The following is a 13990-nucleotide window of genomic DNA, read 5'->3' as shown; positions in this document are numbered from 1 at the left end:
TCTGTTGGCTCGTAAACAATCATTTACTTCCGTAGGAGTGAGGTTTCACGTGGAGAGCGAAACTGACTTAACTTAGAAAAAACAATTCCAGAGGTTGTCCTGAAATACAAAAGGTATCAAAACATTCATTCATAATGAATTAATTGAATGCGTTTCTGTTAATTCATGTCGGAAAGTTCAATGACACATATTACATACGTAAATAGTCCATTTTTGCTGTTACGACTGCGTTAATGTAATATCATAATTATTTCATTTTCAGTAACTTGTTTTTTACTTAAGTATTTCAAGTAGTTTTAACAAATTTCGTATGAGCTTGCAGTTCCGGCCTTTAAAGAAACAACAAGCAGTTAAAAACAATGAGGTAGCTACACTTGGTAATTTAATCAATCTTTATTGGGTCTTACGTAGCCATCCATTCAGTTTTCCTAAGGAATGGATTTAAATGCCATTATTAACCTGTTACATCTACCTTTTTGCACAGTATTGTTTCAGAAACATTTGCATGAATACTGCAACAGCTAATCAAATATTTGTTACCTATTATTGTCCAGTCATTCTCAATTCATGTACCATCAGAAATAGTTATTTTTCTGGTCTTTCTGTTTTTTTGACAGAATGGTTTCCGTTTTTGCTTGCATGTGTAGTATAAATAAGTAAATCATGTTTCTTAGCTGTCTCCACCCATCTCTACAGTATTATTGAACTAAAATGATCCAAACATGTCATCTTTGCAGTTAAGCAATTAAAATACTCATTTGCATGGACAAATATAAAAGTGTACAATGTTTTGCAACTTAATGTATATTTTAAAATGACTGATGCTTTGTTGCTTACAGTATTTACAGCTTTTCTTCATTTTTCCCTAGGCTTAGGCTGTGGGTATTTTGATGTGCATCGGCTGAAAACGGTTTAACTTCAGAATGACATCTGGAAATAGCCTGTGAGTGTCTCATTAAAGATTATAAAATTTCTCTGCACAAACCTTATGATTCTCAATAGTTAAAGGGAACCCGAGCCTTCTAAACTCCGATGTCCTCACTAAACTCCACTTTGGGCGTTGACAATCTGGCTTTCCTTCAGTTTCCTTTAAATTCAAGCAGTAAACTAATTTCTCACTTTTCCATCGGATTTGCTGTGTAGTATTTGTTTTTCGTATTTAATGGTTGCCATGCATCACCCTGCTGGATCCTACACTGATGTGATGGATGAAGTACATCTCCTACAAATTAATCATTGTTATATCTTTCAGGGTGAAAATCACTGTTTCAAATGCAAGCAATTCTTTATGATTGTCTTCCTGAATTAGTAGTTATTGTCATGGTGCCATCATCATTATTTCTGTTGTTTTTTTTCAGGGATGATGAGGACACTTTCAAGATTTTAATAGCTACTGACATTCATCTTGGCTACATGGAGAAAGATGCGATCCGGGGAAATGATACCTTTGTGACGTTTAATGAAATTTTAAATTGTGCAAAAGAGAATGAAGTAAGAGACAGAGGGAGGACATTTAAATTTGAATTCACCTCACATGTTTCAGCCCCTCATTTGTCACGTTCCCAGTCATAGATCTGGAATAAAGTATTTTTAACTTAATTTATAATTGACAGTTTTTAGTTTTATGTGTGAGAATGTGTTGCTCTCTGTATTCTTACCAAGACCAAGATCTGAGTTTGTGGACAGTTAGTCCCATTAAAACTGCCTTGAACCCTGTTATTAGCTATGTGTTATACTACTACCCTCATAACTGTGCTTTTGTAGGTTGATTTTATATTGCTGGGTGGTGACCTGTTTCATGACAACAAACCGTCTCGAAAGACCTTGCACAGCTGCATGGAGATCCTCCGGAGATACTGCATGGGTGACCGACCCATACTCTTTGAAATCCTGAGTGATCAGGCCGTCAACTTTTCTAATAGCAGGTGAGTATGCAACATTTCATAGGTGGATTACCATGTTAATCGTTTATGCCCCTTTTCCAGCTTATTTCTGATCTGGCTTTGGAACAATCACTCTGATTGTGATTGTTGTGTTCGTTTCAGGTTTCCATGGGTTAACTATCAAGATGGGAATCTAAACATCTCCATTCCAGTGTTCAGTGTGCATGGCAACCATGATGATCCCACAGGGGTAATGAGTTCTGCAGCATTCCTGGAATGTTTACTAGCCATGACCTAAGTGTTTAGATGAGGGGGAGCAAGCAGGAGTAATAGGTAGCACTGCTGCTTCCCAGTGTTTAGATTGAATGCATGGGTTTTCTCTTAGTACTCTGGTTTTCCCCTACCAAAGATACAGTAAGATGCAAGGTTAATTTTTGTCTCTAAGTTGTCCCTTTAAGCTTGTGTATGTGTGTGCAGTGAAGAACTGGTGTACCTGACATCCAGACATGGTTACATCTTGCTCCCCATGATTCTGGGATAAGTCTTTGAGGTGCCCTACCCCTACGCGCATTAAGTTGCTTCTTGATAGTGGATTGATTAATTGTTTGATGGAAAAAATGGAACGTTGCCAAAAAGGATAGTAAAACTAAAACAAACTTCATTGCAAGATTAGTTTTTATTGCGGTGTGCTGTTAATTTGTTTTTGTCCCATTTAGGACTGCTGAAAATGCATGTGTTTGTATCACATTAAGTAGGGTCCCCTTTGAAAATGGAATCTTTTGTGCCCCAAACTAAATTCCTGCTTTTTAATTGCTCCCAGGCAGATGGGTTGTGTGCATTAGACCTCTTGAGCTGTGCTGGGCTGGTTAATCACTTTGGCTACTCTAAGTCTGTGGAGAAGATTGAAATAAGCCCAATTCTGCTGCAGAAAGGAAACTCAAAGATAGCACTTTATGGCATCGGTAAGTTAGTTTTGAACTTTTGATCTTTAAACCTACTTTACAAGGCTGATGGAGAGAAACTAATGTTATATAGTGACAATCAGATTTCAGTCACGATTTCAAGACTTGCCAAGTGTTCCCAAGAGGTTTCTTCTTTTTCTCTTAAAATGAGCCTTTAAAAGTGATGTTGTATTAGGATGATCATGACAGCAGGCTAAATCTAAAAATATTTTGTTTCTGGAGTCCCAATTTATTAGAATGACAATTAGCCTGGAAATGTTAAGGATTATTTATTAATTATACAGTACTTGTGTGGCTGTTATTTTACAGTGTTCAACATTTTAAGAATTCGATTTAGTCAGTAGGATTTTAAATCTGGAATTAATGATTAACTTAATTTATCACCTCTTATTTTGATAATCATAAATCTTCTGGCAGTAGTAGATCAAAAGTATGTGATAAACATGGTAGTTTATCACAGTTGGTACTATTCAATGTCATTATGCAGTAATGTATGTGTCAGATAATTTTCAAATAAATTTCAGTATAAGATATGAAAATGTTCAAAAACCAACACCATAATAAATGATAAGTTAAAAAAATGTATTGGATAAAATGGCTATTATAATTAAGCAGCCACATCTTTCAGATTTTTATTGTATTCTTTGCTGAAAATCCATAAATGAATGCAAATTATAAGGCTACCTGATACATTACAGAAGTTTAAGGAGACTTTCCTTTTCCTTTTCTGTTGCTTAATCTTATCACAATTTGTTAATGTGTCGCATGAACTATGTGAGTGTCTTATTTCCTGGTGCGACAGGGCCTGGAACAAAGGTGGGAAATAGGGCATGATTAGCCTACGATCATGAAAAGCACATTTCTGCTCTTTAAAAATGTCCTGGGAAGATTGTACAGTAGGTTCTTAATTTCACAAATAGCCTAATGCGCATATAGCCAAATCCCCTATACTGTCGCGTAATGTACTATAGTATATAATATGTATGGTAATGAAGCTCTGCAATAAAACTGTCGGGGAGTCTGTAAAGTCATCTCCAGCCTGTCATTCCCTGACACAGAACCTGGAGTGTTTGTTACGATATAAAAAACAAGACCGCTTTGAGATGAGGATGCTGGGTAGTGGGTACTTGGGCAAGTGGCAAGGAGTGAGAGGCTCACCCACTAGCTAGATTTGTCTCTCAATCCTAGTCTGTTGTACCGCCAATTTTAAATTTACGTGTAGTAACCTTAAGCTTGGTTTTATCCCACTCTGCTGTTCTTTCTAATAACTGAATTTTCCAATGTTAAATTCACAGCTGTCGAAATTTCTACCATAGCTCTCTTTGGTTTGACATCGCACTATACTCCCAGGTGCCCATGGAATCAATTCAATGGCAGCTCAACTGACTTTCCAAGGCACACCTGGTGCCTTGTAATCTTGTGCAGCAGTCACAAGCTCTAACACTCATAGGTCCTCTCAGTCACTCAAACATTACACATTACACACATTGGCTCTAAGTCTTAACTAGTGGCAGTGCAGGAAATCTGAGTGGTTGCCCTTTGCTGATATAAACTTTCACCTTGCAGATCTTATACACTTATATTTTTGCTGTGTACAAAATACTAGCATAGAAAAACATTGTTTTCATTTGGAGCTTCTGCTTTACTTCTTTTTAAATGTTTAGTCTGTTTAAATATCCATAGCCTGTTTAAATAAATATATTCTTCACCTTTCAAAACAAAGCCTTTTGTACAAAATGTAAGTTTTCAAAAACCACATACCTCATTTTTTCAAAGGCTCGATAGATATATCTTTCCCACAGTATCTAAATTTAGTCATTTCATTTTACCACTAATCCGCGCACACAGAATAAACAGTTAATTAATCCACAATTCCAAAGTTAAAAGATGAAGCTCCCCAGCCTCCTGTCAGACAGAAAGCAATTAGCAAGTGTCAAAGTCAGTTTAAACAGAACAGTTAACAGACTTGTTTTTTCTGACCAGAAGATACCAGGACAAAATACTTGGCATTGAAAAGTACCAAGCCTGTACATAATTGTATTAATTGTATATTTCCTATACTTTTTTAAAATCCGATGTGGAAAACATTTCTTTAAAATGGCACATTCTTTATGTATTGATGAGGAGCTAGTGTCAAGCCTGCATGTTATTAGTCAGTTTGCAAAACCAATTTATAGTTGCTCAATAAAACCAAAGTAAAAGTGTGGCAACTGCAGTTGTTATCTGCCTCCACCTTTTTAAGATCTGGTCTGTTCTCAGGAGGTGGTCATATTTACTGGTTCAAGGTCGAGGATCACTTGGCCAGGCTGTGTTTTGCACTCAAAGCGCAACCATTGTTTTCCATTTATGGGCGGAAGTCAGGGATTTTTTTTTATCATTGGACAAAGTAAAATGTCTGCATAAATACAAGCTGCATGGGTGCAGCAGTGGCTTTGTTAGCTTTGTGAAGCAATAAGACACCCATATCTTTAGACAGAGCTGATTGTTAAAACACTCTCTAAAGGGGAAACTAGGCCCTTGTTTTTCATGGGTTTTTTTTCTCTTCATGGACTTTATTTTGGTGTTTGTAGTGTAATCTGAGTTCACCAAAAGCCACTAGTGTAAATAAAGCACTTTAATACATCTATTGATGCCGTTCAACATAAAATACCGTCCACACAAGGTGGGGTTTTAATGGAGCCATATTTGCACAAGTGGTTTTGAACACAAAATATTTCAGTCCTCCCAGGTGTGGTTGAAAAGGTGTATGATACTCCCTACATTTTTTTACCCAGATCTTCTCCTTTCCACAGCTTTGCTCGAGGTTCTAGATCTGGGCTGTTGTGATTTTCACATGCAAAATAAACCTACCTCTCTACATGTGTTTTTAGAAAAATAAAGTATATGCATTTAGTATGTTGATTAAATGGTGTCGCCATCATTTTGTCTAAGTGATCATTCTTGGCTGACTTACTCTTGAGTGCCTTTAACTGTGGCATTAGTCAGAGACTTGATTGGGTACAGGCGATGAGGTGATTTAATCTGCTGAATGTCAAGCCTGGTGAAAATCAAGAAAGAAAAACAAAAAAAGTGCCGCTCGTGTAACAGTGGAATTCTTGGGAGATGAGAATGCCCTGTTTGCTAGATGTGAGTTTGATCGAACATTTATGAAATGTGCTCCGATGGCACTTGGCATTTACACTAGGACTCAGGAGCCAGGGAACAGACAGATGTTTGTCCAGGATGAATGAAAGAAAAGGGACAGAATCCCACAAGACAACCTAGTGCAAAGCATGAGTCACAGCTTGTAATGTTTCCAGCTGTGGATGCAAACCATACCAGCCTGAGGATCACAGCAGATTCCCTGTTGATCAATCCTCTTGATCACAGATGTTCATGAACCTAATGAATTGAGCTATGTTCTGTGTGTTCAATAAGATATCAGAGCAAAAAAGATAATTTTTCAGGTAATAGCTTTATGAATTTGTTGCAATTATTAACCATCCTTTTCTTTTAATGTTCAATATACTTTTTTAATGGTATTTGACTCTTTTAGCTCTCCACCTAACATGGACCCTCACAGGGAAGCTCATTTGTTTATGATGAGATTATTCTGCTGTTCTAAAGCTAATGAGCTGCTTGATATGAGGTCTTGTTCTAAGAAGCACACTATGGTTTTCAAAAGTATTCTTTACTATTGAAAGAGTACAGAAAGGTTTTTGGCTTTAAACTCAAATTAATAAAATGAATTTTCCTTTGCATTTTGTAATAATAAACTTTATTTTATATAATGCTTTTGAAGGTGGCTTCTCAAAGTGCTATTTTGTGCCATATGCAGTACTTAGCACAAGCTGGTCCAAGTGTACTACTTTAGAGTTACAGTAAGTGACTTGTTTTTTTTCTCTTAGAGAAATCTACTTCACTTTTTTCCATTTCACTCTACACAAAGGGCTGATTCAATCTGCGGTGTGACCATGAGCCAAATGTAAGCCTGTGTAGAGAAGAAGGAGAATTCAATGTAGAGCATTTTTTTAGAGTGTCTTATTTAGGAGGTCAAAACTGTGAACTACAATTTTAGACCCTTTTTTGTAGTCCTGTCCCGGTTTTGTTATTTAAGGCACTTAAGCTGCAAATAGTGTTTAAAGACTGCAAAAGTGCACTTTTATCACCAAGTCAGATTTTTATGCTTCAGAAAGTGATATTTATTATCTTTTAAAATAGGATATGTTATATTTGTTTTGTCTCAGTGTAGGCTTGCAGTCCAAGCAATATGGTGGCTGTCTAATACACAACTTGAATTGGAAGTACTCTGTGCCCCAGAAATCTCTCATTATGTGACCACTAACAATTTACTATGTTTTTATCTCATTGTCACCTGGGCAAGTTTATTTAAAAGGGTTGTCATCCTGTTAAAGGTTTTGGAGTTGATTCCCTGCGCGGTTGATAATTTGGGGATTGCAAAGATATCCATCAGGAGCAAGTATAATATCTTTCTGCTTTTCTTTCAGGCTCCATTCCCGATGAGAGGCTTTACAGGATGTTTATCAATAACCAGGTGGTCATGCTTCGACCCAGGGAGGATGAAAATAGCTGGTTTAACCTGTTTGTTATTCACCAGAATAGGTACAGCTGCTTTCTGAAACAAAAGAGCACTTAATTCCTGCAAAATAAGCTTTGCTTCTGAAATGTATCTGGGCCAGAGATATAAGAGGCAATCTAAAGTATGTCACCTATATGACTGCATCAACCACAGTACATTGTCATTCCTGATCAGTGAAGTGTGAAATAAAGGTGTTGATAGAAACATATTTTCTTCATTTGTCTGCCAGCTTAGCTTTGAAATCCTTTTAAGTTCCTTCCTGCCTCCTGTACTCATTGAAGGACCAGTTGGTGGTTTTCAGAAGTATTATTTTTGGCATGTCGACCTGGGTCATTGTAAATCCATTGAATGTCATCTCATCTTTCAGCTCTGTCTCAGAGTAATAATAAAGAGAGGTAAAATAAGTGAAATTCTTGCCACTTCAATAGCAAGATTTCTTTAAATCAAAGTGGAATGTACTAGAAATTTTTATTAATGATGACTGTATTCAGCTGAATACCAATTCAGTGGCCTCTGAAGTTGACAAAGAGCTACTGCAAGAAGAGATGATTTACGGTCCTCTTTGTGCGTTTGTTTTTCTGTTCAAGGAGCAAACATGGTGCCACGAATTACATCCCCGAGCAGTTTCTAGACGACTTCCTGGACTTAGTGGTGTGGGGCCACGAGCACGAGTGTAAAATCTCACCCGTTCGCAACGAGCAGCAGCTGTTCTATGTCACGCAGCCTGGCAGCTCTGTGGTCACCTCCCTGTCCCCAGGAGAGGCGGAGAAGAAGTAAGCATGACTTCCCTGTTCCCAGTGTTACTAAGCTGTGGTGTGACTCGCAGGAGTGCAAGCAGACCTGGAGCTGCTGTGAATATCGCTAGTTTGATTTTTAAGAGAGTAGCTGTATAAAAAATAGAAAATGCTTCTTTCTTGGGAGTTCTACAGCTGTTTCTGTTGTTAGTGGAAGTATTTCCCTTAAAACCTGAATTCTGTTTATTTTCTGTTAATGACATGGTTTTTTGGCGACAAATACAACGTGTTAACTGCAGATCACATTGGAACATTTCTGCTGTGAAATGTCTGCTAAGCAACCTGTATTTATTTGCTCGTACATCGCATTACATTAGTGATTACGGTGACTAGTGAGCAGGAAGGGCTGCTTTATGTTGCAATTTGCACAAAGTCTTGCTCTTGCCCATGGCGAGACCAGGGGTTTTGCGACAACATGGTGACTTACAATACTTTCACAAGGTACACGATTTTGTGCTTAGCTTGGAATTTGTAAAGTCTTTCTAGAACGTCATTGAATTTATTTAGTTACCGAGATTTAATAACTGGTCTAAGACATTGGGCCTGCAGTTCCCCTTTAACCTTGATGTTTGGTTTGCCAGGCATGTGGGTCTGCTGCGAGTGAAGGGAAAGAAAATGAACCTGCAGAAGATCCCTCTCCAGACTGTGCGTCAGTTCTTCATCCAGGATGTGGTACTGGCGGACCACAGTAGCCTCTTCAACCCTGACCACCCCAAAGTCACACAGAAAATCGAGACTTTCTGCATCGCAAAGGTACATAGCCATGATCCTGTTTATAATGGTTTTGTTTGGTAAGGGCAAATTAATTTTCTTTAGGGTAGCAAGCGTTATGTTGTGGAGGTTTATACAGTTTTCCCTGTTGTTTCACTGTAGTCTGTTATACAATTGCTTTTCTGTAGGATCTTTTTAGTAACTAATTGAAAAAGATGAGCCGAATGGTCTCCTCTCATTGTATCCCTTCTTTCTCATATTATTCCTTGTTCTGTGAAGAGGTTCATACAGTGTACCTGTTCTCCTGTAGCATACAATTTGTGCTGCCTGATGCTTAAGTTTATTTGACTTTGAAACCTATTTCATTTACAGTATTAGGTTGTTGTGATGATTCTTTCTCAGTTATTTTTCTCAAGCTGCTTAGTTTTTCCCCGAGAAATCATCCTCAAAAAAACCTGAGGTGACAGTGCAAAGGCAAGTCACAAAGAAAAAAAATTGCTTCTTGGCATCACGTAGTGTGTTATTTTCTCCTTGCACCTCTTTTTACTAAATTTACTTTATAAGCTGGGGAAGTCATTTTGCCTTGAAAGAAATCTACAGAACCTGTCTAGCAAAGGGCTAGAAAAAAGTTGTTCTTTTACTTGATCATCTAAGCTTTTCAAGGGCATAATAAAGCACCCACTGCATCCTAGAGAATTTTAGAATTATTAAAAATGTAATTAGACATAAAGACTAATTCCCTTTGTGCTTGTTCACTTAATGGTAAATTTGTGAATTAGAAAAGTGTTTTTTTCCTCAGCTAAACTGTATTTCAATAGATCCACTTTCAACAGAAGAGCATAGTACATCAATTTGTGTGCATCTTATGTAGAATGTGAGGAATATAGCTGAGGTATGATTAATAGCTAACATTACTTCAAGGCTGTATGAGAAATGAATCATTTCCAATATCTCAGTATAAGTGCACTTATAGTGCTTTCTGAATGCTTGTCATTATGTCTCTCCATGCTTTTCACTGCACACCCATCTGAGCTTTTCCTGTCACTACACCTAGAACATTGGTGATGTAGGTTTACATGAAATTGTGTTAAAAAAGATCCCTGTTTTTGTTTGTTACCCAGAAAACTTCTAAATAACCGCAATTCATTAAGTTTGATTGACAACGTGTATTACATGATGTAAATGGTATAATTTACAAATATAGCTGTTTGAAATGGAATTAGATTTAAGGTTAAATGCTGTATTCATATAAGCCACAGTAGTTTACTTATTGTAGTTTTAAGCTTTTGCAATATCTTAAAGACATAATTAAAAGTCTGTTTGAACTTGACCTTCTTGTGCTGCAGGTTTTTTAATGAGCCACTGGAGGGTGACAAAAAAGATCAATAATTAATCTTCTCCTTCACAGCTCAGATGAACCCTGTTTTAACACCACAGCTTTGTTTTATTAGAGAGTTGCTTAATCAGTTTTAAAGCCCAGATGAGCAGAGAGGTGAACGCAAATGGTAATGACTGGTATCACATATGTTGTCATAGTTCAGAGGGAAAACAAGTATTACCTCATGCTATAATGAAGTAAATTTTATTTCGTAATAAAGTTTGCTTTAATTGATATCTGATATTGTCATTTTTTTAGTTTGCTTAACCAGCCTTCTGAAAATGCAGCTTGAAACAGCTGCTTGATTGCAGCTGCTTGAATGCAGCTTGATTTTGGGTACTTTTCTAGTTATGAATTAAATTGTAAATGTTTAAATATAGCAGACTTATTAAGTACACTGTTTTTCTTGTCAATAAAGTTTGTGACTGTCTTGACTTGTCCAAAATTGGTTATTCTGCTTCTCACTTTGCACTTAAAGGGAGTCCTCTTGTTCAAATCTAAACTGAAATAGTGTGTTCTCTTTGTCTTTCCCTTAACCACGTCTTCAATACTGTTTCCAATGAGATATTTATTCTCTGAATTGTGAGACCATGATTAGCTTTTCAGCTCCACATTAACTCTAGAAACTGATCAAAATGACTGAAAATTACATAGACAGATACTTTATCCTGTGAGGGAAATTGCAGTGCAACAGCAGCTTAACACACACACGGTGTAACGAATGATACAATAATAATAATACAATACATACAATACAATCAGTAGAAGAGTAACATGGAGTATGTTTCAAATTGTAGCTTTTATTGTGGTTTTTAATAATTAATGCTAATGATTTTTTTCTGTAGTTTACCATTGTACCATGCACTTGCTTTGCCTTTTTGTCAACCATTTTCTTAAAAAACCAATCTGGGCTGGTGCTCACCAGAAAAAGGCCCTACAGAAAACCAAACATTAATGGCATCCAGTCGCATGATAGAAAATACAGAATGACCAGTAAGTGACTTACTATCCAGTAAGGTTTACTTTATTGAAGTTTTTGGTATTCTGGGTAGTAATATTTGATGCCCCGTTTTTCGCACAGGTTGAAGAAATGCTTGATGAGGCTGAACGAGAGCGAATTGGGAATTCCCACATTCCAGACAAACCTCTCATTCGGCTGAGGGTGAGTGCGATTACAGTGGAGTGGGTACTTTTTTGCAGACAGACTAACACTCAAGGAAAGGAAAGTCATTTTTTGATAAGATACACTCAACAGAAAGGTTTCTAAGAGCAAAAAGTGGGTGAAGTTTTAACTAAGTGAAGCGATCTATACAGTTTATGCAATTGATTTAGATTTTATACAGTATATGAAGTTGCTCTGTACGTATTATATTTATACTCTTGACAATATTTTTTTTTTATCTTCTAAGTATGAGGTCTTGATGTGTAAGGCCCACATCTTCTAAAGCATGGTTTAAAAGAGAAAATGACTACTTTCCTCCCAGACGTTTATGATTGACTATTTTGTATAAGCTAGCACAGAAGCATACTGTAGTTGAAGGAGCACTTTCAATCAATTGTCTAGGCTCTTTGTGTAAATATCTCTTGCATTTCAGCACTTGCCTTTTGAGGTTTTTTTTTAGGGTGTTAGGTGAGCATTTTTTAGAATAATTGTTCCAACTGGAGTGATTACTCATGTAGCACCCTAACATTACAATCAGGGAATTGTAGTGTACTCTGGGGGTATTTGTGGATTTTTCAATTTGGACCTTCAGGGGGAAGTGGGGCGGTGGAATTTTGAAGGCAGGGAAGTGGGGTTTTGGCAGGAATAATTTGTAACCAGTGTCATTGACAATACGTTTTCTAAAGCAAAAATGTATCCTTATGAAGAATGAGAACTGCTTGAAAATCAACCTGTAGCAATTACAGTGCACGCAATTTTTGTTGAGAATTCTGCGGTTTTCTTAACCTTGTAAGGATAGCTATTGTATTTGTAACAAGGATCCCCTATAGCTTGCAGGACTAAAATGTTTGGGAAGTACAAAGGCTTCTTTCCTTTCTGTCTCTCAGGTTGACTACAGTGGAGGATTTGAACCATTCAACACAATGCGTTTCAGGCAGAAGTTTGTGGACCGTGTGGCAAATCCTAAAGACATTATTCACTTCTTCAGGCACAGAGATGCAAAGGATGGAAAAGGTTCCCAGTGTTTGTTCTAGAATGCAGTTTAACAATACACTTCAATTAATTAATATAGTCAGTCCCCTGGGTACAACCCATCTTAATGAAGACATTCTGATAGACTCAGTCACATATTCCCTCAAGTATAGTTAAAGGCACATCTTTTTGGAAAGAAAACTAACTGTTGTGAACTGTTTTAAACTTGTATTTCTTTATTTTGGAGGCTGCAAAACTCAATTTAGATCTCCAAAGCACCATGGTTAGAAGTTTTATTATTTCACAGTGAATGATTCTTGTATTTTTCTTGATTTTTCAAGGAGATGAGAATATAAACTTTGACCAGCTTGTGAGCAGGACCTCTTCGGAAGTAATGCAGCTGAGAGTGGAGGACTTGGTGAAACAGTACCTTGAAACAGCAGAGAGAGTGAGTATGAGAAAAGAAACAGGCAGAATATATACTGTGCTCATGCCAGTCCCTTCAAAGCACTAATGAAATGTGATATTTACTTGCTGAGCTGGTTTGGAATGAAAACCTACAAACAGACCAAAACTCTAGAACCAGGATTGGACACTCTTGATCTAGAACATTAGAGGCTACTGTCTGCCGTTTTAAAGTTTTAGTAAACACATCCTTAGTTTGGATGTTAATGCATATTGGATATGCTAAAAAAGACTCTGCTTTTCTCTCTTACTGAGTGTATTATTTTCTATATGTTTTTTTATTCATGACCTAACATTTAACATTGCACAGTCTTGAGTTTATAAAATGGAACATGAAGATGATATACAGCATGGTTATTGAGTTAAAGTGTATTTAGAATAGACCTTGTGAATTTTGACAGAAGGGTCAGAACAAACGGAACATGCCTAAGTTTTTTTAGTGATATAGCAGCAGAAAAGCCAAATATTTCTCTTTCAGTGCTCCTCAAAACACCCAGTAGGTGGCTTTCAGTCAAAATCTTCAAAACAGTTTGACATTCCTGCATTGGTTAACGGTGTGTTGTATCATGAATTGAAAAGTACTTTTAGCCGGGGGTACAAATAAACACAGTTTGATGCCACTTTGGCAGGCGGTGTGTGAAATATTGTTGCTGTCCCATTCTGAATTAAATTTCTATGACACTTTCAAAATGTAATCCCGTTAAATCTTCACTGATGTCAAAACTTGATTGAAGTTCCTCTAGTTAAAAACTGCTGGCTTCTAGAGATTTAAAAAACTGAATATGGAATGGGGAAATATATTGCACTTCTGCTTCATGCATTTTCATTTTATTTTTTAAGCAGTCCATTTTTATTAAGCTCTGTAAGTCGCTCCAGTTGAATATGCCAATACTGTGTTATGGTATAATGTTTATATAATTTCAGCATAAACATCTCTATACCAAATCTAGCTATAATTAACCTGGAAGTGGCAAGAGTTGCACTGTGGAACATCAGGGCTGTTTGTTCTGGTATCAAAGGGAATTTTTTTAATTACGTGGGAAGAAAACATTCTGCGTCATGATAAAAATAAACCTTCAGTCTT

The 13990-nt window shown here is 36.9% G+C and overlaps 1 protein-coding gene across 2 annotated transcripts in view; it reads left to right on the top strand.

The window, feature by feature from the left end:
* Positions 1–13990, top strand: part of mre11a (MRE11 homolog A, double strand break repair nuclease) — a 40339-nt gene that overhangs the window by 9849 nt on the left and 16500 nt on the right. The window contains exons 1-12 of one of the 2 annotated variants that reach the window (XM_006628128.3): positions 6–113; positions 870–943; positions 1359–1491; positions 1765–1925; positions 2046–2133; positions 2704–2845; positions 7333–7447; positions 8012–8197; positions 8800–8971; positions 11389–11469; positions 12357–12483; positions 12783–12889. In XM_006628128.3, the coding sequence (XP_006628191.1) occupies positions 924–943; positions 1359–1491; positions 1765–1925; positions 2046–2133; positions 2704–2845; positions 7333–7447; positions 8012–8197; positions 8800–8971; positions 11389–11469; positions 12357–12483; positions 12783–12889 (1332 nt within the window). In that variant the 5' untranslated portion in view covers positions 6–113; positions 870–923. Of the gene's footprint in view, positions 1–5; positions 114–869; positions 944–1358; positions 1492–1764; positions 1926–2045; positions 2134–2703; positions 2846–7332; positions 7448–8011; positions 8198–8799; positions 8972–11388; positions 11470–12356; positions 12484–12782; positions 12890–13990 lie in introns of those variants that run through there. The other variant, XM_015341629.2, reaches the window with a different exon arrangement.

This window comes from Lepisosteus oculatus, chromosome 5 (assembly GCF_040954835.1).
Source record: "Lepisosteus oculatus isolate fLepOcu1 chromosome 5, fLepOcu1.hap2, whole genome shotgun sequence".
In the NCBI taxonomy this organism is placed as follows: domain Eukaryota; kingdom Metazoa; phylum Chordata; class Actinopteri; order Semionotiformes; family Lepisosteidae; genus Lepisosteus; species Lepisosteus oculatus.
This window is presented reverse-complemented; position numbering and strand designations above follow the sequence as displayed.